Source organism: Amblyraja radiata, chromosome 7 (assembly GCF_010909765.2).
Source record: "Amblyraja radiata isolate CabotCenter1 chromosome 7, sAmbRad1.1.pri, whole genome shotgun sequence".
In the NCBI taxonomy this organism is placed as follows: domain Eukaryota; kingdom Metazoa; phylum Chordata; class Chondrichthyes; order Rajiformes; family Rajidae; genus Amblyraja; species Amblyraja radiata.
In genome coordinates this window covers 34,790,370-34,813,705 of record NC_045962.1, presented here as the reverse complement: position 1 = coordinate 34,813,705, position 23,336 = coordinate 34,790,370, and the positions used below count along the sequence as shown (strand labels likewise).

General features: G+C 43.7%; 1 protein-coding gene across 4 annotated transcripts in view; it reads left to right on the top strand.

The window, feature by feature from the left end:
* The window catches only part of rbms1 (RNA binding motif single stranded interacting protein 1), an 82,623-nt gene that overhangs the window by 20,040 nt on the left and 39,247 nt on the right, over positions 1-23,336 (top strand). For all 4 annotated transcript variants that reach the window (XM_033024141.1, XM_033024143.1, XM_033024140.1 and 1 more), the window contains exon 2: positions 15,831-16,003. In XM_033024141.1, the coding sequence (XP_032880032.1) occupies positions 15,831-16,003 (173 nt within the window). The remainder of the gene's footprint in view (positions 1-15,830; positions 16,004-23,336) is intronic.

Here is a 23,336-nt window from a genome sequence, read left to right as displayed (position 1 = left end):
CTCCGTACAGACAGCACCAGTAGTCAGGATCGAACCCGGGTCTCTGGCGCTGCAAGGCAGCAACTCTACTGCTGCAACACTGTGCTGCCCAAGGGGTTAGTCTTGGCATCATGTTTAGCATAGACAGAGTGGGCCGAAGGGCCTGTTCCTGTGCGGTACTGTTCTATGTTCTATGTATCATGTTACATTTGAACTGAATACATTTTAGGTATTTTTATCCAATATTAATTTACTAATTTAATAATGCACATCTAACAGCTGTTGCATGCGATGCAAATATATTACTTGCCTCGGCAAGAAAACAGAGGATAAGGAAATCTAATTTGGCGCACAGTCCATGGTTTGTCACTTGTAACAAAAAAACCCCTCCAGAGATAAAGTGGCAGCTTGAATATATTGCACTTCAATATTATACACAGGGAGAGGGAGCCATGTTGCAGTCATACCAAGACAGTTTTTATATCACATCTTTTATTGCTGATAAATCATTTCCAAACTTTCCGATTGAAGATGGTCTTTTTAAAAGGCTGCTCGGACTTTTCAATTGATGTTCCCTGTTGTGAGAAAATAGGATGTGTTTTGGTGACAAAATGAAAATATCTTGCGTTTTCACGATTTTTCTCGACCCATTATTTAACTCTTCTATTGAGGAAATGATGAGTTTCTTTGGTCAGAGGGTGATGAATCTGTGGAATTCATTGCCACAGATGGCTGCGGAGGTCATGTCATTGAGTATGTTTAAGTCAGATATTGCTAGGTTCTTGTTTAGTGAGGGTTGTGGGGAGAATGGGGTTGAGGGAAAGATAGATTGGCCAGGGTGGAATAGACTCAGTGGTTCATATTGCCTAATTCTGCTCCTTTGACATGAAATTCCTGTTCACTTTTTATGCAGGATGAATGTTCTTTTTTAAGTTTTCTATTTTCCCCCAAAATTCTTGTGCTGGTTATAACTGCTATTTCTTATCTTTAATATTGCTACTATCAATATCCATTGGAAATTGACTTTATTTCAGAGAGTCAAAGTAAAATTAAATGTAACTGAAATTGAGTTATCATGACAAGTAATAATAATGAAATAAAACAAAGCAAATTAACCAATGTAAATTTTGTTTAAGGTTGGGTCAAACCGGTCAAATACACATTGAATGGCCGTATCACTAGTGATCACCCCGTACACTAACACTACCCTACACCCTAGGTACAATTTATAGAAGCCAATTAACTGACTAACCTGTATGTCTTTGGAATGTGGGAGGAATCCGGAGACATGGTCAGGAATGGACCCGGGTCTCTGGCGCTGTAAGGCAGCACCGTTAACGCTGCACCACTGTGCCGTCCAATTGTTCATAGCATTTTGGAAGATGTAAATTTCAAAATAACTTCTGTAATTTAATGATCGTATTTACACATGATGTATGATTTCATTCCTTTAAAATAGTCTGTAGACGGAAACAGCATATGGCTGTGTCTCCTGCTCTCTGGCACAATAGCAGGGGGTGTTTGCACTGAGAATGAGTCAAGCCTTGTGGGTGAGGCCTACAGTTGGAATGGCTGTGTAACTTTTCTGCGGATGTGACTAAGCCGGCTGGTCTGGAGCATGCTGATAAGATGCTCCTTTTTACACGCTTCGTCTATAGACTGAAAGGCTTGAATAGGCTGACATATTCGGGAAAACAAACAGGCTTTCAGTGCAGGAATGACAAGGGAAGCAGTCAATGTGCAGACACCACATGGACATGGAACCCAGGGCATGCATTGCCATTTAACTTGGAGATTTCTTTTGTCCGCAATTAAACCTCTGAGGTTGAATTACTTTGTATTCAGGGTTTGCAGCAAGATTGATGATTCATTCCTTCCTTTTATTAAACAGCCCAAAATTGCAGCTTTTGTCCCTTCTATCATCTAACCCCTCTTTTTTTAATATTTTTTTTTTTAATGCTTTAATTTGGTGCCTGGACAAATTTTCCAGTTTGATCATTTATATTGGTTTGGTAGAACAGAAAATCAAAATTATGTTGCTGTTAGGAAAAAAGCAACTGGAATTTGAGTGACCAAACACATTCCTTCATTACTCAAAGATAGAAGTATTTCTGGACTTGTTTAAACTTGTGCAAGTTATACACTAGGGTACTATAATTTACTAAAGTTCTGCAAGGCAGCCAAACAAACTGATAATGTGAAAGAGGTGTTTAACTCTAAAACAATTTTTAAATTAAAAAATTGAGATTTGTTTAAAAATTTTGCTTTGAATGTTTCCATGATTTTATTTAGTTTGGGAAATGGCTAGGTTTTTTGAAATACCAGAATGGGCTGCAGGTATATTTTTTCTTAATCAGCCAAGTACTTGACTTTTGATGTGATCTCTGATGTGTAGGTTGGACCAGAGAGTCCATTGTGTTTCCACTTGAAACTAAATCTGCTCTTCAACCAGCTGTACAGGATAATAGCACCAGTGAGGAATTTAACAGCAAGCAGATATTTGGCCTGACAAAGAACTAGAGTCACAGAGTGATACAGCACGGAAACATGCCCTTCGGCCCAACCTGTCCACGCTGACCAAGATGCAGGTCTCATTTACCCGCATTAGGCCGAAATCCCTCTAAATCTTTCTTATCCACCTACCTGCCCAGATGGTTTTTTTAATTATGTATAATTCCTGCCTCAGCTATATTCTATGGCAGCTGGTTCCATATATCCACCTCTGTGTGAAAAAGTTGCCCTTTGAGTCCTTTTTCAATCTTTTGCTTCTCACCTACATCCTCTGGTTTGTGATTCCCCTATTCTGGGTGAAAGACACTGTGCATTCGCCCTATCTATCCCCATCCTGATTTTCTACACCCATGTAAGAACATACCTCAGCCTTCTGCGCTCCAAGTAATGAAGTCCTAGCCTGACCAACCTCTTCCAATAGCTCAAGCCCTCAAGTCTCGGAAGTATCTTCGTATATCACCATTTCCAGCTTTGTGACCTCTTTCCCAGAGCTGGGTGACCGAAACTGACCACAGTACTCCAAATGTGGCCTCACCAAAATCTTGCACAACATTAGCAGAAGATCCTTCTTTCCAACGGAATTGACGGGATGTAGTATTTAGAAAGATCATAGATCTTTCATTTTATTTGTGCACATGAAATAGAATCAGAGTTGTTCAGCACATAAGTGGGTCTTTCACACATGATGTCTATGCCAACCCATTTAGTTTAGTATCCGTCTGTGCAGTGCCTGTCTCAATATCTCAGATTTTAACAATATTAAGGTCTTGCATTCTTCAGTGCATCATTGTGCATGTCCTCTACAGCACACATGCACACATACACGTCAATCTAATAACCACCGAAGCAGCCTCTAATAACCACCTAATATATCTCTGATTGTAACTGACTCTATATGACTCAATAAATGCAGACAAATGGGACTAGTGTAGATGGGGCACCTTGGTCGGCATGGACAGGTTGGGCCGAGGGGGCTGTTTTTGTTCCGTATGATTCTTGCTATAACTCCACCACCGCAGAGAGTTCCAGATATCAACTACTCTTTGTGTTTTTTTTTTAAAGTTCTTGAATCCCTTTTGAAACTCTGGGACCTGAATCAACTTCACCTATCCATGTTCTCCAGAGATGCTGCATGACCCGCTGAGGTACTCCAGCACTTTGCGTCTCCCTTTGAAACTCCTCCTCCTCATCTTAAATCCATGATGTTGAACCACCTCATGGAAAATAATTGATGTAAATTATCAGTATTTCTTGCATTGCAACATTATGCAATGATTTACTTTTATTAAAGACTGCACAGGTGGATTTAGATCAGTGTGTGTGAGCATGTGTATGTGTGCAGTCGAGAACATACACACTAAAGTACTGAAGAGTGCAAAACCTTAATATATATATATTTTTTTTTAAACAAACTAAGCAGTATAGAAAAATAGATTATGATTGTATATTTAAATTGGTGATTTACTTGTTCAATGCATTCCCATATTAAACAAAATATCCTACGTCTTTAAAAGAAAAGATACAAATTACATTTGGAAACCAATAAATGTAATTCCTTGTTTCTGCATACTTTAAATTCCAGTTTTCAATATTTAGTTCCGGTTTTCCAGTAGCAATGCAAATGATTCCTTGGGCATGTAAAAATAATTTTATTTTTCGAACAATTAGGTACCTATTGCCTATGTGATCATTTCAAAATGAAACTATAAACCTATTATTTAAATAGAGGCCAGTATGCGATGAAAAACTTAAAAAAAAAAAAAAAGAATATTCTGTCAGTTGTTAATGATTTGAAGTGTTTTATGAGATTAAAGTTGAGAAAGCCCTGTTAAACTGAAGTCGGTTCTCGACTCAAGTCATTGTTAAAATACAAAGGTTGGGGGTGGGGGGAGGGTGACAGTGAAGTTTTGATGTTGTGAAGCACCTCCATACAATGATAAGAACCAGTAAAGATAGACACAAAGTGCTGGAGTAACTCATTGGGTCAAGTAGCATCTTCAGAGAAAAAGGGTTGGTGACGTTTTGGATCGGGACCCTTCTTCAGACTGAATGTAGTGGTTGGGGGGAGGGGGGTGTAAAGAGCTGGTGGCTAGAAAAGACCAGGACCAATCAGGGCCAGCAACAAATGACCTCAGGCAGGGAGGTGCTCTGGTAGGCCCATTGTTGGATAGGGAAGGTGTAATCTCAAGATGGGTACAATATGGTGAACTGTGGAACTGGTTAAAAGACTAGGGTGGTTGGAGTGGAAGGTGGCAAAGAGGGAGGGGAGTGTTAGTAGAAGTTACTTAACATGAGAGAATTCAACATTCATACTGGTACACAAAAATGCTGGAGAAATAGCGGGTGCAGCAGCATCTATGGAGCGAAGGAGATAGACAACCTTTCGGGCCGAAGCCCTTCTTCAGACATTCATACTGCTGGATAGTAAACTACCCACATGAGGTGCTGTTCCTCCAGTTTGCGTGTGTCTGCACTCTGAGATTGGGGGAGGCCCAGGACATAAGGGTCAGTGTGGGAATGGTTGAGTTGAAGTGGTTAGCAAATTCATAAATTCTAGGATCAAAATTAGATTATTCAGCCCATCATGTGTACTCCAGCATTCAATTTTGGCTTATCCATCTTTCCCTCTCAACCGCATTCTCCTGCCTTCTCCCCATAATCCCTGACACCCTTAGAGGGGCGAAGAGGTAGTGTCCGCGGTGATTCCGGTCCTTGATTATGCTGGTGGCCTTGCTGAGGCAGCATGAAGTGTAAATGGAGTCAATAGGAGGGAGATTGGTTTGTGTGACGGTCTGGGCTAGTGTGTCCACAATTCTCCACATGTAACAATTCTTAATTGGCCTAAATCTTATTGTGAGGCTGCATCCGTTTTCATAGATTCCTCAGCCAGGAGAAAGGTCCAGAGATAATTTGAGTGTTAGCACCCCGGGTCGAAAGCAATATCCTGAGCTTATTTAATTTCAATTACTATGCAATGAGGCTGGCATTGTCCAAAATGGACGAAATATATCATCTAAGAGATCGCTCAGTAGATGAGCACTGGCAGATATTTAAACAGAGACACAAAGAACTGCAGATGTTGCAATCTCGATCAAAACACAAAGTGCTGGAGGAACTCAGCAGGACAGGCAGCATCTGTGGAAGGAATGGACAGACGATGTTTTGGGTTGTAGACTCACAGCAAGTTCATAATGTTTGGAAGCAATTTATATCTATTGTATTTGGAAAGAGGTTCCAGGCGAAAGAGGAACAATCCCTGGCTCACAAAGGAAATCAAAAATAATGCTGAATTGAAAAGTTGTGAGGACTGGGAAGTTTTCGGGAACTAGCAAAAAAAAAGACTAAAATGGTCATTTTAGGGGTGGAGCTGATTTCAGAAGTTCATATGTTTTACGAGCAGAATTAGACCATTAGGGCCATCAAGTCTACTCCACCATTCCATCTTGGCTGATCTGCCTTTCCTTCTCATCCCCATTTTCCTCCCTTCTCCCCGTAACCCCTTACTAATCAAGAATCTGTCAATCTCTGCTTAAAATTATCCATTGACTTGGACTCCACAGCCTTCTGTGGCAATGAATTCCACAGATTCACAAAGTTTTTGAGACAAAACTTGCCTGAAGTATCAAAACAAACTGTAAATATTTCTCTGGACATGTAAAAGGAAGTTGGTGGGTAAAGTAAATTTACGCTGTAAAATTTAATATCAGGAAACGAGGAAATGGCAGATATATTAAACCATAATTTTGCACGTCGTAACCAGGGAGGACACAGCCCATCTGTTATCATGGGATATTAATTAATTTCAAATGGCATAGCATGACGTAAACATCGCAATCATGAGGGACAAGGCATCAGAAAAACTGACAGAGGGTGTTGGGTATATGAGCGAGCTGCCAGAGGAGGGTGGTGAGGCAGGTACCATAACAACATTTATAAGACATTTGGACAGGTCCATGGAACGGAACGGTTTAGAGGGATATGGGCCAAACACTGGCAGGTGGGGCTAGCTTTGATGGGGCATTTTGGTTGGCATGGAAAGGTTGGGCTGATGGGCCTGTTTCCGTGCTGTGTGACTCTATGACTAAAGGCAGACAGTTTGCTAGGACCCGGTGGATCCCTCCAGGGATTTTATAGCACATGGCAGCAGAGATCCTGAATTCCAGGAGGGACTGTGGATTACAAAACATCAAATGATATTCCAGAAGGGAGGAAGACCAAAGATGAGAAGCCATAGGCCAGATTGTTCTACATTTATTGTTGGCAAGATACGAGAGTCAATAATCAAAGAATAAATGGCTAATCATTTAGGAAAGTGGAATATAATCCAGCCATCAACATGGTTTATGAAAGGCAAATCATATTTGACAAAATGGAGATAGTTCATGTAACAACCAGAGTAAACAGAAGGGAGCTCGCAGATGTGATACTTATGCATATTTCCACAAGAGTAAGCGGTACAGTGGCGCAGCAGTAGAGTTGCTGCCTGACAGCACCAGAGATCCAGTTTGATCCTGAATTCAGGTGCTGTCTGCACGGAGTTTGTAGTTCTTCTCCCTGTGACCGCATGAGTTTTCCCTGGGAGCTCCGGGTTTCTCCCACACTCCAAAGACGTACAGATTTGTAGGTTAATTGGCTTCGGTAAAGATTTTAAATTGTCTCCAGTGTGTAGGATAGTGCTAATGTACGGGGTGAATGCTGGTCAGCTCTGACTCGGTAGGCCAAAGGGCCTGTTTCTCTAAACTAAACTAAAAAATATATAATTTGTGGTATTGGAGCAAATCTGTTAGCATCGGTTGAAATAATTGATTTTTGTTCAGTTGGGTAGGATGGCATTAGTGGCCTATCCAAGGATCTGTTTCTGGCTCTCAATTAATTGCAATGTATATTAATATTCTGAAGAAGGAGGTAGAATTTAAAGAGTCCACATTTGCCCATGACACAAAAATAGGTGGAAGGGCGTGTCGAGATAAGAATATTTGGACTCGACAAAATATATATTTTTAAGCCTCTTTGCATCCTTAGCACTACTTTTCATTCCCATTCTGAAGATTAATTTTGGCTTAGAGATACATCTTGGGGAAAAAGGCCCTTCAGCCCGCTAGTTCTCTGTTATCCCAGTTTCGCATCCTACACACCAAGGACATATTACAGAAGCCAATTGACCTACAAACCTGCACGTCTTTGGAATGTGTGAGGAAACCGGAGCACCCGGAGAAAAACCCACGAGGTTACAGGGAGAACGTACAAACTCCATACAAGACAGCACCTGAAGTCAGGATCAATCCCAGGTCTTTGGTGCTGTAAGGCAGTAGCTCTAATGCTGCACCACTATGCTGCTTTTTTATGGTTTAATGAACTAAATTATCCCATAACTTCCTTCATACCCCATTTTCATAGTGCTTGGACATTTCTTGGCAATGGAATCCAACACATTATGGAATCAAATGCAAAACACTGGAAATCCACAGTGAAAAGTTAAATGCAGTAAGTCTGTCCAGTGTCATTGGAGAAAGAGGGCGATAGAGGTAGAGAGCACGAGTGTGTGTGAGAGAGTTTGGAAGAGTTGATGACCTTTCATTGGAATGCATATGATTGATAGGATGACAGGGAGAAATGAAAATAACTCTCCAAGGACTTATCTGACAGGAAATTGAAGTGTCGGATTCAGAGTTCACCGCCCACTTGCAGGAATGATTCCTTCAATTCGGAAACAGCCATAACTTTATCCTAATATCTGTGTCTGCCCGTAATGAACTGGGCAGCTCACAGGCCACAGATCCAAGGAAACTTATGTGCCAAATGAGAGCCAGTTGTGTATAAAATTTGAGATATTCATACAGTTTGTAAACCGGCCCTTCGGCCCAACTTGCCCATGCTGACCAACAGATCCCTTCTACGTTAGTAGCACAGAGGCACAGTGGTAGGGTTGCTGCCTTACTGCGCCAGAGTCCCGGGATCAATCCTGTCTACAGAAGCTGTTTTTACGGTCACGTTCTCCCTGTGAACATGTGGGTTTCCTCCGGGTGCTCAGAGTTTCCTCCCACATTCCAAATACATACAGGTTTATAGGTTAATTGGCTTCGGTAAAAATTGTAAATTGTCCCAAGTGTGTAGGATGGTGCTAGTGTACGGGTGATCGCTGATTGGTGCGGACTCGGTGGGCCACAGGACCTGTTTCCGCACTGTATCTCTAAACTAAACTACTCACCTGCCTCTGTTTGGCCTATATCCCTCTAAACCCATCCTATCCACGTATCTGTCTAACAATTTTGTAATTTTGCCTCAATTACCTCTTCTGGCAGCTCGTTCCATATACCTACCACCCTTCGTGTAAAAAAAAGTTGCCCACAGCTTCCTATTATATCTTTTCCCCACTCACCTTAAATTCATCGAGTGATACAGTGTGGAAACAAGCCCTTCGGCCCAACTTACCCACATCGACCAACATGTCCCAGCTATACTAGTCCTACCTGCCTGTGCTTGGTCCATATCGCTACAAACTTGGGGTGGAAGATTGCAACCTTCACGTGGTCCGCCCTGTTTCGACTAATGCAATCAACTCGACGTGCACAAATGGAAGATCAAATAGAACAAGTTGTCCAACAACTTTAGGCTGTGCACGCCACACGAAAGAAGAAGAAGCTACAAACTTGTCCTATCCATGTACCTATCTAACTGTTTCTTAAACGTTGGGATAGTCCCAGCCTCAACTACTTCCTCTGCAGCTTGTTCCATATACCCACCACCCTTTGTATGAAAAATTGACCCCTCGGATTCCTATTAAATCTTTTCCCCTTCATCTTGAATCTATGACCTCTTGTCCTCGATTCCCCTACTCTAAATCTATTCCTCTCATGATTTTGTACACCTCTATAAGATCACCCCTCATCCTCCTGCGCTCCAAGGAATAGAGACCCAGCCTACTCAACCACTCCCTATACCTCACGCCCTCTAGTTTTCCAACGTCCTCGTAAATCTTCTCTGAGCCATTTCAAGCTTGACAATATCTTTCCTATAACATGGTCTCAAAATGCAACACCTCACACTTCTCTCTATTAAATTCCATCAACCATTCCTCAGCCCCCCTGGCCAATCGATCCAATTCCTGCTACAATCTTTCACAACCATCTTCACTATCTGCGAAACCACCCACTTTTGTTTCATCAGCATACTTGCGAATCTTGCCCTGTATGTTCTCATCCAAATCATTGATGTTGATGACAAACAGTAATGGGCTCAGCACCGAACCCTGAGGCACACCACTAGTCACAGGCCTCCAGTCTGAGAAGCAACCAACAGGTGTGGAGGCCAAGTGAATGGATATTTCTAAGGCGGAAATTGACAGACCCTTGATTGGTGAGGGTGTCAGGGGTTATTAGGCAAAGGCAGGAGAATGGGGTTAAGAGGGAAAGATAGATCAGCCATGATTGAAAGGGGGAGTAGACTTGATGGGCCGAATATCCTAATTCTCCTTCGAGAACTTATGAACCTTATGAAGTTTAAGAATGTGTGCCTCTGTTTCTTATAAAACTGATATACACACAAGACAACATGGACAATTCATAGTTTCCACAGATGTGTCTATATCAGAGTTAAGCATTCAAACAAACTGTGAAAAAAAAAGTTGACATAATTGCAACATCTGAAGAAGGGTCTCGACCCGAAACGTTGCCTATTTCTTTCGCTCCATAGATGCTGCCTCACCCGCTGAGTTTCTCCAGCATTTTTGTCTACCGTATATAATTGGAATGGTTGCTCTGGAGTTCCTGATTGTTGAGGTGGCGATACACATTTTTCATTCAAAAATTGCAGACAATTGTGGATGCAACCCAAACCATCACACAAACCAACCTCACTTCCATTGACTCTATTTACAACTCACACTGCCTAAATAAGACCATCACTCCCTCTTCTCCCCTCTCCCATCATGCAGGAGTGCAGAAGTTGAAAACGCACACCTTCAGATTCAGGGGCAGTTTCTTCTCAGCTGTTATCAGGCAACTAAACCATTCTATCACTAGAGAGCGGTCCTGAGCTACAAGCTACCTTAATGGAGACCTACAGACTATATTTAATCGCCTCCACTAATTCACCACCCTCTGACTACTTCCTGTGGCAGCTTGGTGGCGCAGCCGTAGAATTACTGCCTTACAGAGCTTGCAGCGCCAGAGACCCGGGTTCGATCGCGACTATGGGTGCTGTCTGTACAGAGTTTGTACATTCTCCCTGTGACCATGTGGGTTTTCTCCGAGATCTAAAGACGTACAGATTTGTAGGTTAATTGGCATGGTATAAGTGTAAATTGTCCCATGAAAATGGTATAAGTGTAAATTGTCCTGTGTGTGTAGAATAGTGTTATTGTGCGGGGATCGCTGGTCGGTACAGACTTGGCGGGTCGAAGTGTCTGTTTCCGCGCTGTATCTCCAAACCAAACCAAGCTAAAGAAATTCCTCAGATAGAATTCCGCCTTGTCTCAATTCTAAAGTTTCATCCTTTTATTCTGGGCTGTGGCCTCTGATCCCAGACTCTCCCACTAGTGGAAAAATCCTCTCTACATCCACTCTATCCAGGCCTTTTACTATTCGATAAGTTTCAGTGAGACCCCTCCCCCTCATCCTTCTAAACACCAGCGAGTGCAGTGCCGTCAAACGCTCATCATATTTTAACCCAACCATTCCTGGGATCATTCTTGTAAACCTCCTCTGGACCCTCTGCAATGCCAGCACATCCTTCCTCAGAAATGGGGCCCAAAAGTGCTCACAATGTGAAGTTTCGGGTGGAGACCCTCGCCCTCAAGGATCTCATTCTGAAACGTCACCTATCCATGTTCTCCAGAGATGCTGCTTGACCTACTGAGTTACTCAAGCACTTTGTGCCGTTTTGCAGGGAATCATGTAAGCTTTGACTGATGCAACAAGTTCCTGTACTACTTTACATTGTGGTTATGTGGTTTAATCACCAACTTAACATCCATTGTTCGATAGGTGGGGGTGAGGTGGCCTGATGTCCAAACACAAAAAGGTGTAGGATTAGGTCATTCAATCATGGCTTATCTATCTCTCCCTCCTAACCCCATTCTCTTGCCTTCTCCCAATAACCTCTGACATCCGTGTGGTGTATAGATCAGTGAGATTGTCGCCACACGTAAAGCCAATCCTTGATGAAGTACCCCATGCATAGAAACAGCCCACCGAGTGCATATGCAATAGTCGCCAGATTTTAGCACTATCTTACACAGTCCAAGCTGCAACTGACCATAAAGGACCGTTGCAGCCATCACCTCATTCAGATCGCCAGCGAGCCATCCATCTCTCCTCTCCAGGCTATCAGCCTTCGTGCCCCGGGGGGTGGCACCTCCCGCAGCCGACCTTGAAGGCGTGGAAGGTTAGACCCCCCCATCGTTTCTCCCACCAGCCTTTGCCCAGCATCTGCCAGTGGAGCTGACTCTCTCCTCCTTCCAGCTCCCGGTCCTCGAGGGCGAGAGGGTGACGAGCCTCAGACCCACATTCCGGCAGCATCTCTGGAGAAAAGGAATAGGGGACTCCAGAGATGCTGCCTGAACAGCACTTTGTGCCTATCTTCATTGTAAACCAGCATCTGCAGTTCCTTCCTACAGGCAGCACTGTGGCGTAGCAGTAGAGTTGCTGCCTTACAGCGTTTGCAGCGCCAGAGACCCGGGTTCGATCCCGACCATGGACGCTGTCTGTACGGAGTTAGTACGTTCCCCCCATGACCTGCGTGGGTTTTCTCCGAGCTCTTCGGTTTCCTCCAATACTCCAACGACGTACAGGTTTGTAGGTTAATTGGCTTGGTATAAGTGTAAATTGTCCCTAATGTGTAGGATGGTGTTAACGTATGGGGATTGCTGGTCGGCACGGACCCGGTGGGCTGAAGGGCCTGTTTTGGCACTGTATCTCTGAACTAAACTAAACTTGCTCCCTGGCTTGCTGAATTACTCCAGCGCTTTGTGTGGTTTAAAAAAAACTTACATCTGCATTTCTTTGTATCCCTTTCTTAAGAATATTACGGGCGATAGATCCTCAGAGTCTCAGACATTGTGAGAAGCTAGGGAACTAATTCCTGGGGCATTGGACGAGTTTATCCAAGGGATATGTTTCCGTGCTCTATGACTCTGAAAGAAACTGTCTTCTCTTGCTCTTGTGTTTACTCGTGTTGATTTATAGCTCATGTGTGGCCAATTGCTCTCACTATCTCACTTTTCTTTTGCACAGTTTAGTTTAATTTATTGTTATCATGTGTACCGAGGTACAGTGAAAAGCTTTTGTTTGTCAAAGAAAAGACGATACATCATTACAATCAAACTATCCACAGCGTACAGATACAGGATAAAGGGTACGACAATTAGTGCAAGATATAATATGGAGCCCAATAAAAGTCTAATTAAAGACAGGTCAAAGGTCCCCAATGAGGTAGATGGGAGGTCAGGTCACTGCTAGGTCACTCGAGCTGATGAGAAGATGGTTCAATTGCCTGATAACAGCTGGGAAGAAACTGTCCTTGAATCTGGAGAGGTGTTTTCAAACTACTGTACCTCTTGCCTGCTGGGAGAGGGGAGAAGAGGGCGTGATCAGGGAGAGACTGGTCCATGATTATGCTGGTGATCTTGCCGAGGCAGCGTGACATGTAGACGGAATCAATGGAAGGGAGGTTGGTTTCCGGCCTTGGGTGGAGATGTTCCCAAACTAGGTTTTGACGCGTCCTGATAATATGCCATCCACGGAGCATCGATAGAAGTTGGTGAGGGTTGTAAAGGACTGCTCCTTCAGTTATTCTTTTGCTTTTTTCCCCTTCCCCTTTTGATTCTTGTTGCTCACTTCCTCCCTTCATCAGATGCCACTTTATTCGCTGCATAAAGCGTGTGATATTCAACAGAATGGGATTTATGGGGAAGGGGAAGGTTTTGTCTTAAAATGGTTTCTTTCTGAATCAATGGGGAAGGAAATGGTATACCACCGTGGTTATGACATTTTATAATTCATGAGAAAGTGGTGGTAAGAGTGGGTTTTGATCTTCAATAATAGAAGCAACGAATAGAGCAACAAAAAAGTATTTTATATATAGCCTATATATATATAAATAGCCTATATATAGCCTATATATACATACATACATATATATAGGCTCTATATATATATATATATATATGTCAATATCTTGCTTACCACTCAGTTGTGTTCCTGGGAATGAGAGCGAATTAACAGTAAAAGGAGTAATTATAGCACTCTGTAATTAGATTAGATACCTGTCACTGTTTCTTTTTTTTTATTTGTATTTTTATTAGAAGCAATGTACAGTCGTATAAACCGCGGCATATGACATAATACATTTAATGTACATCTTCTATTTTAAATTTAACAAGAGAGAAGTAGAACAAGAGAGAAAGAGCGAGAAAGAGAGAAAGTGAGAGAAATAGTGATGTGTAAACCCCTAGACTAGCAGATAGTGCAGTCCAGGAGTGAACAAGTAAAAGCCCATGGAAGAGTAAGAAGACAAAAACCCAAAATAATAAAGAAAAAGAAAAAAAGAGACCCTTATGTGCTGATATACCTGCTTCATTTCTCATCACACCCATCACCCTGTAAATAGGTTTAATTCCAGAGTTGTGTTGCACCATTTTATACTTGTAATGAATCAATAAAAGGAGACCATATCTTTAAAAATTGCTCTGATTTTCCTGCTAAGACGAGTCTCATATCTTCAAGATGTAGCGTTTCAGACATGCTTGTGATCCACATTTTAAGCGTTGGGGTAGATGCATTTTTCCAAAATTTAAGTATACGTTTTTTTGCCATTATCATGCTGTAGTTAAGGAAACGTCTTTGAAATATTGATAGCTCAGGGTAGGCACCTGTCACTGTTTCTTAAACATTACGATAGTACTTACCTCAACTATCTCCTCCAGCAGCTCATTCCGTACACTCACCACTCTTTGTGTGAGAGAGCGTGTGATGGAAATGCGGTGCATCAACTTGTGTATGGGTTGCATCCATTACAACTTGGCGTTCAACACCATCATCTCCTCCAAATGCATCGCCAAGCTCCGAGACTTGGGCCTCTGCACCTCACTTTGGTTTAGGTTCAGTTTAGGTTCACACTAGTTCCATGAATCTCACTTTCTCATCCACTCTAGGGATTCTCGGACCCCAGGCTCACTCTGTACATTAATGCTGTAAGGGTTTTTGTCATTAACTGCCCACTTGCCCCTTTCATTCAATCTTCTAAAACACATCACCTTACACATGATAGATCAGTTACAGAAATGGGCAGAGAATAAAACACTTTTGACTGTTGAACTAATCTCTGCCTGCACGTGATCCATATCCCTCCATTCCTTGCATATCAACGTGCCTATTCAAGCCTCTTCAATGACACAATTACCTTTAAACATTACACTTCAATTTGAGCAGCAGTGGATATAGCATTACTATTTCTGTATATTGATAAGCATATTGCATGCATGAATTTCGTTTTGCTGTTAATAATAAAACATGGAAACAGGCCCTCAGCCCATCGCGTCCACGCCGGCTATCGATAACCTGTTCACAATGGTTCTTTGTTATCCCAGTTTTGCATCCACTCCCTACAAACTAGGGACAATTTACAGGGGCCAATTAAGCTACAAACCTGCATGTCTTTGGGATGTTGGAGGAAACGGGAGCATCCGGCGGAAACCCACTTGGTCACAGGGAGAACAGGGTTTCAAATGTGAAACATCACCAATCCATGCTTCCCAAAGATGCTGCCTGACCCGCTGAGTTACTCTAGCACTTTTTGCCCACTTTTGTAAACCAACATCTTGTTTCTATGGGAGGAAGATGTTGGTTTACAGTCAGTACCCGAAGTCAGGATCAAACCTGGGTCTCTAGCGCTGTGAGGCAGCAGCTCTACCAGCTGTGCTATCCTTAAAATCATTAAGAATCTACTTTTCAAATGTGATCTCAGTATATATTAGAAATATGCAGTCTGCCTGTCAGGTTTAATAAATTTGTGGGTGGCACAGTAGCGTAGCAGTAGAGTTTCTTCCTTACAGCGCCAGAGACCAGTGTTTGATCCTGACTGCGGGTGCAGTCTATACAGAAGTTGTAAGTTCTCCCTGTGACCGCTTGGATTTTGTCTGGGTGCTCTTGTTTCTTCACACACTCCAAAGATGTACAGATTTGGAAGTTAATTGGCTTCGGTAAACTTGTAAACTAGTGTGTAGGATAGTATTAGTGTATGGGGTGATGGCTGGTCGGCATGGACTCGGTGGGCCGCGCTGTACCTCTAATGTCTAAAGTGTAAAGAATATAAAATGAAGTACATTTTCCTTTTTTTTGTAGACTTCTTGTGTACCCACCTCGCATCCAATGGCCCCTCCTAGTCCCCTCACGAGCAGCAACAACAGCAGTGGCAGCAGTAACGCAGGGTGGGAACAGCTTAGTAAGACGAACCTTTACATCAGAGGACTGCCACCAGGCACCACTGACCAAGATCTGGTGAAACTCTGCCAGCCGTAAGTATTTGCTGCAAACGCATCAGAACCATTTAATCCCATTTGTTATTGCTCATTTTAAAATGTGCTGTTATTCAACATTAAGGTAGACAAAAATGCTGGAGAAACTCAGCGGGTGAGGCAGTATCTATGGAGCGAAGGCAATAGGCAACGTTTCGGGCTGAAACCCTTCTTCAAAATGTAAAAAAATGATATATCAAAGCGAGGTGCTGCTGGTGCCGGCGCATAGCAGCCAGAGTGGATCGCAGGGCACGGCAGGAGAACTGCCGTGTATGGCGGCAGGTAGCCAGTCGGTATCTATAGTTGGGTTGGGGCCGAACTGGGAGGTAGGGAACTGGAGCTGGAAACCATGAGGCACAAGTTGGAGGCGCAGGCCAGTCTCGAGAAAGCAAACGTGGCTGTGGTACCGGGTCTGGGTTAGGATGTGGCCGTAGAGCTGGAGGGAAGGGGGAATCACAGGGGGGGGGGGGGGGGGGGGGGGGCAGTGAGAGAGGAGGTTGTTAAACTGTCTTTGGAGGGAGGAGGAGAACTTCTTCAAAGTAGGCATACCTTGAGGAGATATCGCAGTGGAGTAGACAAAATGTTTAAGAAGGAACTGCAGATGCTGGAAAATCGAAGGTAGACAAAAATGCTGGAGAAACTCAGCGGGTGAGGCAGCATCTATGGAGCGAAGGAAATAGGCAATGTTTCGGGCCGAAACCCTTCTTCATGCCCATCTAGTTTAGATTAGTGTATTATTGTCACATGTACCGAAATACAGTGAAAAGCTTTTTGTTGTGTGCTAACCTGTCAGCGGAAAGGCTGTACATGATTACAATCAAGCCACCCACAGTGTACAGATACAAGATAAAGGGAATAAGGAAAATAATGTTTAGTGCAAGATCGAGTCCTGTAAAGTCCGATTAAAGATAGATGGGAGGTCAGGACTGCTCTCTAGTTGGTGATAGGGTAGTTCCGTTGCCTGATAGCCAGTTGGGAAAAAAATGTCCCTAAATCTGGAGGTGTACGCCTAGTTATGTGAAGGAGAGGGTTTCGGAATTAATTTGGACAAGAACATTTGGGCATCATATTGCAAATTGATGATAAATCCTTCCTATCTCTGTAATCAATGAGTTCATCATGTATGCTTCAAGAAACGTCTGCAGGTATGCATGCATGTGATAATTACTAGACCTAACAAAGTTGTTGCAAGGATAGACACTAAATTCTGGAGTAACTCAGAGGGTCAGGCAACATCTTTGGAGTAAAAGAATAGGTGATGTTTTGTGTCGGAACCCTTCTTCAGTCAATATGACACTCGCTCAATAGTCTCTTGACAGAGTCTTTGGCAATAGCCACACGACCTACTCTGCAACTGCTGGCCAGGCAACGCTTGTGGTCAGGGAACGTTAACGTTTTATGTTGGTGACATTTCGTCAGTGTTGCTGCATCTGCAGAATTGTGTTCTTGCTTTGGTGGACAATCCAGCTTCTGCAACCATTTGGAAATTTGCCTTTATTCCACTTTTGTGTTTTTCCTGAGACCGCACTCTCAGCTGTCACAGGCCAGTCAGCCTCTGATATTTTGTCACGGAAATGCTAAACATGCATTGCACCCCATCATGTTTTATTTCAGTTGCATTTCAGATAAATATCTCGTTGCATATTGTGAAAACTATTTTAGACTTTAGAGATACAGCGCGGAAACAGGCCCTTCGGCCCACCATGTCCGCGCTGGCCAATGATCATCCTGTATACTCGCACTATCCTACACACTAATGATAATTTACAATTTAACCAAAGCCAATTAACCTACAAACCTGTACATCTTTGGATTGTGGGAGGAAACCGGAGCACCCAGAGAAAACCCATGCGGTCACAGTCCCTGGCGCTGTAAGGCAGCAAACCTACCACCACGCCGCCCTAATTCCTGAAAGTCTGTTTGGTCATTTGTCTCTTAAACAATTGTGATGTAAACTTATATCAAACCATTAATTCTGTGGAAAACATTATAGTTGATGCTGCATAGCAGTAAAGTTGCAGAACATTTAATATAGAACATAGAACAGGAGCAGGCCCTTCAACACACAATGTCCGTGCCGAACATGATGCCAAGTTAAACTAATAGAAACATAGAAAATAGGTGCAGGAGTAGGCCATTCGGCCCTTCGAGCCTGCACCGCCATTCAATATGATCATGGCTGATCATCCATCTCAGTATCCTGTACCTGCCTTCTCTCCATACCCACTGATCCCTTTAGCCACAAGGGCCACATCTAACTCCCTCTTAAATATAGCCAATGAACTGGCCTCAACTACCTTCTGTGGCAGAGAATTCCAGAGATTCACCACTCTCTGTGTGAAAAATGTTTTTCTCATCTCGGTCCTAAAAGATTTCCTCCTTATCCTTAAACTGTGACCCCTTGTTCTGGACTTCCCCAACATCGGGAACAATCTTCCTGCATCTAGCCTGTCCAACCCCTTAAGAATTTTGTAAGTTTCGAAAAGATCCCCCCTCAATCTTCTAAATTCTAGCGAGTTCTAGCGGGAACAAGCCGAGTCTATCCAGTCTTTCTTCATATGAAAGTTCTGACATCCCAGGAATCAGTCTGGTGAACCTTCTCTGTACTCCCTCTATGGCAAGAATGTCTTTCCTCAGATTAGGAGACCAAAACTGTACGCAATACTCCAGGTGTGGTCTCACCAAGACCCTGTACAACTGCAGTAGAACCTCCTTGCTCATATACTCAAATCCTTTTGCTATGAATGCTAACATACCATTTGCTTTCTTCACTGCCTGCTGCACTTGCATGCCTACTTTCAATGACTGGTGTACCATGACACCCAGGTCTCGTTGCATCTCCCCTTTTCCTAATTGGCCACCATTCAGATAATAGTCTACTTTCCTGTTTTTGCCACCAAAGTGGATAACCTCACATTTATCCACATTATACTGCATCTGCCATGCATTTGCCCACTCACCCAGCCTATCCAAGTCACCTTGCAGCCTCCTAGCATCCTCCTCACAGCTAACACTGCCCCCCCAGCTTCGTGTCATCCGCAAACTTGGAGATGTTGCATTCAATTCCCTCATTCAAATCATTAATCTCCTCTACCTACATGCGATCCATATCCCTCCATTCCCTGCATATTCCAAGTGCCTATCTAAATGCCACAAACGTATCTGCTTCCTCCACATCGGTTTGGATGTTCCAGGCACCAATCACAATCTGTGTGTTAAAAAAACAAACTTGCCACGCACATCTCCTTTAAACTTTCCCCCTCTGACAATATAGCTATCCTCTCTTGTCTTTGACATTCCTCGCTGGGGAAAAAGGTCCTAACGATCTACCCTATCTAAGCCTCTCATAATTTCTATTAGGTCTTCCCTCAGCCTCCTGACGTTCCAGAAAAAAGCAATCCAAATTTGTCCAACCTCCTTATAGCTGATACCCTCTAATCCAGGCAGCATTCTAGTAAACCTCCTCTGTGTCCTCTCCATAGCCTTCATATGCTTCCTGTAATGGAGCAACTAGAAGTACACACGATACTCCAAATGTGGCCCAATCAAAGTTTCATGCAGCTGTGATGATTGCCTGACTCTGACCGATGAAGGCAATCATACCATACACCTTCTTTACTAATCTATCGACATGTGTTGCTACTTTCAACAAGCTGCAGAGTTGGACCCCCAAGATCCCTCTGTACATCGATGCTGTGAAGGGTTTTGTCATTAACTGTCTACTTGTCCTTTTCATTCAACCTTCTAAAGCATATCACCTCACACATGTTCAGAACAAACTTCATCTACCCATTTCTGCCAATGATCTATCTCTCACTGTGTCCTTTGACAGCCTTCCTCTCTGTTCGCAACTCCACCAATTTTGGTGTTGTCTGCCTTGGTTTTTTTTTAAAATCTGACCTGACAGTCACAATTTGTGGCCATTTTTGGCCCTTCTACTTTACTTCTTTCTTGCTTGCTTTATACTCCTCAAAAGCTGTATATGATTTTATCTTCCTAAACTTTGCATGTGCTTCCTTTTCCTTTATAGCCAAATGTACAGCCTCTCTGGTCATCTAAGGTTTCCTTTCCCTGCCATCTTTATCCCTCCTGTTTACTGGAACATGCCGGTCCTGAACTCTGATTAGCTGTCCTTTAAATAGCTCCCACGACTGACGGGGGCTTTTCCAATAACAGCCACTCTCAATTTACTCTTGTTAGCTCTTGCCTGATAATGTTGCAATCTACTGTACCCCATGTTAGCATCCCCCCCCCCCCCCCCTCCCCGCCTAAAGTCCAGACTTACTCTCATTCATATCTTTCTTAAAACTTATGGATAGACACAAAACGTTGGATTAACTTAGTGGGTCAAACAGCATCTCTGGAGAACAGGAAAGGAATAGGTGATGTTTTGGGTCAAAACCTTTCTTTAGACTGAGAGTTGGGAAGGGGGGGGGGGGGGGGAGCTAGAGGTATGAAAGGTTCAGAACAGTTCCAACATTTTGCATCTATCTTTGGTGTAAACAGCATCTGCAAATCCTTCCTACACATTAAAATGTGATGTGTGATCACTGTCCCTATACAGTCTGTGGGCTGGCATGGTGGCGCAGCGGTAGAATTGTTTCCTTACCGCGCCAGAGATCCTGACTACAGGTGCTGTCTCAGTGTCTGTACGAAGTTTTTACCGTGTACGTAAACTGCGTGGGTTTTCTCTGGGTGCTCCGGTTTCCACCCACACTCCAAAGATGTACAGGATTGTAGGTTCCTTGGCTTTGGCTAAATCGGCCCTCACGTGTGTGTGTGTGTGTGTGTGTGTGTGTGTGGTAGTGTTAATGTGTGGGGATCGATGGTCAGCATGGACTCAGTGCGCCAAAGGGCCTGTCTCCATGCTGTATCTCTAAACTAACCTAACATAAGGGACCAGTTGTTTAAAACAGAGGTACCTGGAAATGTACCTTCTCTGGTGAATCTCTGGAATTTCCTGCCCCAATGTGTGATGGAAACTGGATCGTCAGAGGTATTTGAAGTGGAGTCACAGGGCCATTGGGCCACAAAGCAAGGAAACGGGTCCTTCAACCCAACTTTCACACACTGACCAACATGCCCCATCTACACGTTCCACCTGCCTGTGTTTGGCTTATATCCCTCTAAACCTGTCCTATCTATGTACCTGTCTAACTGTTTCTTAAATGTTGGGATAGTCCCTGCCTCAACTATCTCCTCTGGCAACTTGTTCCATATATCCATCACCCTATGTGTGAATAGTTTACCCCTCAGATTCCTATTAGAGTTGAGGCCTGACTTGATCAGCCATGAGCATGTTAATAAAAGACTCAAAATGCTGGAGTAGCTCAGCAGGTCAGGCAGCATCTCTGGAGAACATGGATAGGTGACGTATCAGGTCGAGGCCCCTCTTCAGACTGACTGTATCGCGGTTGGGGGGGGGGGGGGAAGAAGAAAGTTGGAAGAGGAATGAGGGAGGACAACCTGTGGCAGTTACCAGGTGGACATGGGTGAGGATGGTTTTTGATAGGCAGATGGGTGAAACAAAGGCCAGAGATAAAAGCAGAAAACGAGGGACAGATTTGAAGAGTTGCCAATTGTGAATCCAGAGAAAGAAAAGAAGCGGGGAGAGGAGGGGAGGTGGTGGGAGGGGAGAAACATCTGGGAGTCCAGGTGGGGCACAGGGGAGGGGAGGGGGGGAGGGGGGGAGAAAGGGGGAGTTGGAGGAGGGGGGGGGGGGGGGGGGCTTAGTTAGAGCTTGCCTAAAATTGAAGAATTCAATGTTCATATCGCTGGGTTGTAAGCTACCCAAGTGGAATATCAGGTGATGTTCCTCCAATTCGTGTGTGGCCTCACTCTAACAGTGGAGAGGGCAGAAAGGTCAGTACGGGAAGGCGATTTAAAATGGTTGGCAACCAGAGATACCGTAGGCCTCAGCAGTAGAGGCATATTAATAGCAAATAATGCTAATTGGAAGGTAAATCACAAGACATTGATGTCAACTTGCCTGAGACTCTTGAGAATAAAAGTACTCAGGAATATTTTTTGCATTCAATGTGAGCAGTCAGAGCCTCGGTTTAACATATTAAAAGCAATTGTAGCAGTGCAGCACTTCAATAAAGATGATGTTACTGCTGCAGCCACACTTACTAACTAGAAAGATAACCGCAATCCCAGTGGCCATCAAGGGCACCGTGACTTTGAATTTAAGAATTGGGCTCCTTCCAGATTTAAACTGGAATTATGTCTGAGGATGATCATTAAAGCTTTCTCTTTAATGTGAATCTTTGTATTCTGCAAAAAGCTCTTCTAAGAAATCTCTCACTGCTTCAATGTAGTCAAGCAACGGTGGTGGTGGCGGTGGGTGCATGGGATGAGCTGCTAGGGGAGGTAATTGAGGCTGATACTTGCACAACGTTTAAGAAACATTTAGACAGGTACATAGGATAGGTTTAGAGGGATATGGGCCAAATGCAGGCAGGTGCAATGAGTGTACATGGGACATGTTGGTCAGTGTGCGCAGGTTGGGCCAAAGGGCCTGTTTCCATGTTGTAAGACTCTATGACTCAAACTGCCCAATCAATACTGTCTCACCAATGGTACATCCTCTTGGTCCAAAGTTCCTCCATGTATTCCATCCCGCCCAACACTTTTAATTCTGTCAGCTGATCAACGATTAGCATGTGCACTCGTAACTCCAATGTTAATGTACTCTGGTCTAATGTCCCTGTCATTCAGAATCAGAATCAGAATCACACTTTATTCGCCAAGTATATTTTGCAACATACAAGGAATTTCATTGGCCAGGTCAGTCATACAATTAAAAGCACCAGTTCACTCAAAAAAACACATTTTAACATGAACATCCACCACAGTGACACCTACACATTCCTCATTGTGATGGAAGGCGAAATAAAGTTCAAGTCTCTTCCTTTTGTTTTTCCTCGGTCGTGGGCCTCGAGCCCCCGTTGACGGGATGATCTTAACTCCCGTAGCCGGCGGCGTACGGGCCCTCCGCATTGAGGCGATCCGCTCCCTCATCGAGGAGATGTCAGCTCCCCCGCGCTGGGCGATCGAACCTCGCGTCGGGGCTGGTCGAACCTTCCGCGACGTTGGAGCTTCCCGCTAGCCTCTCCCGTCTGCGAACTCTTTATGTTAAAGTCCGTGATGGTTGCGGTGGGAGCGATCCCAGGCAAGGGATCAGCTCCGATGTTAAATCCGCGCCCCGCGGTGGGGCTCACGACAGTCCGAGGAGGCCTCCAGGTCCATCGATGGTAGGCCGCAGAGCCCGGAGAATGTGATCCGAAAATTGATCACATCTCCGGGAAGGTAAGAGCTTGAAAAAAAGTTT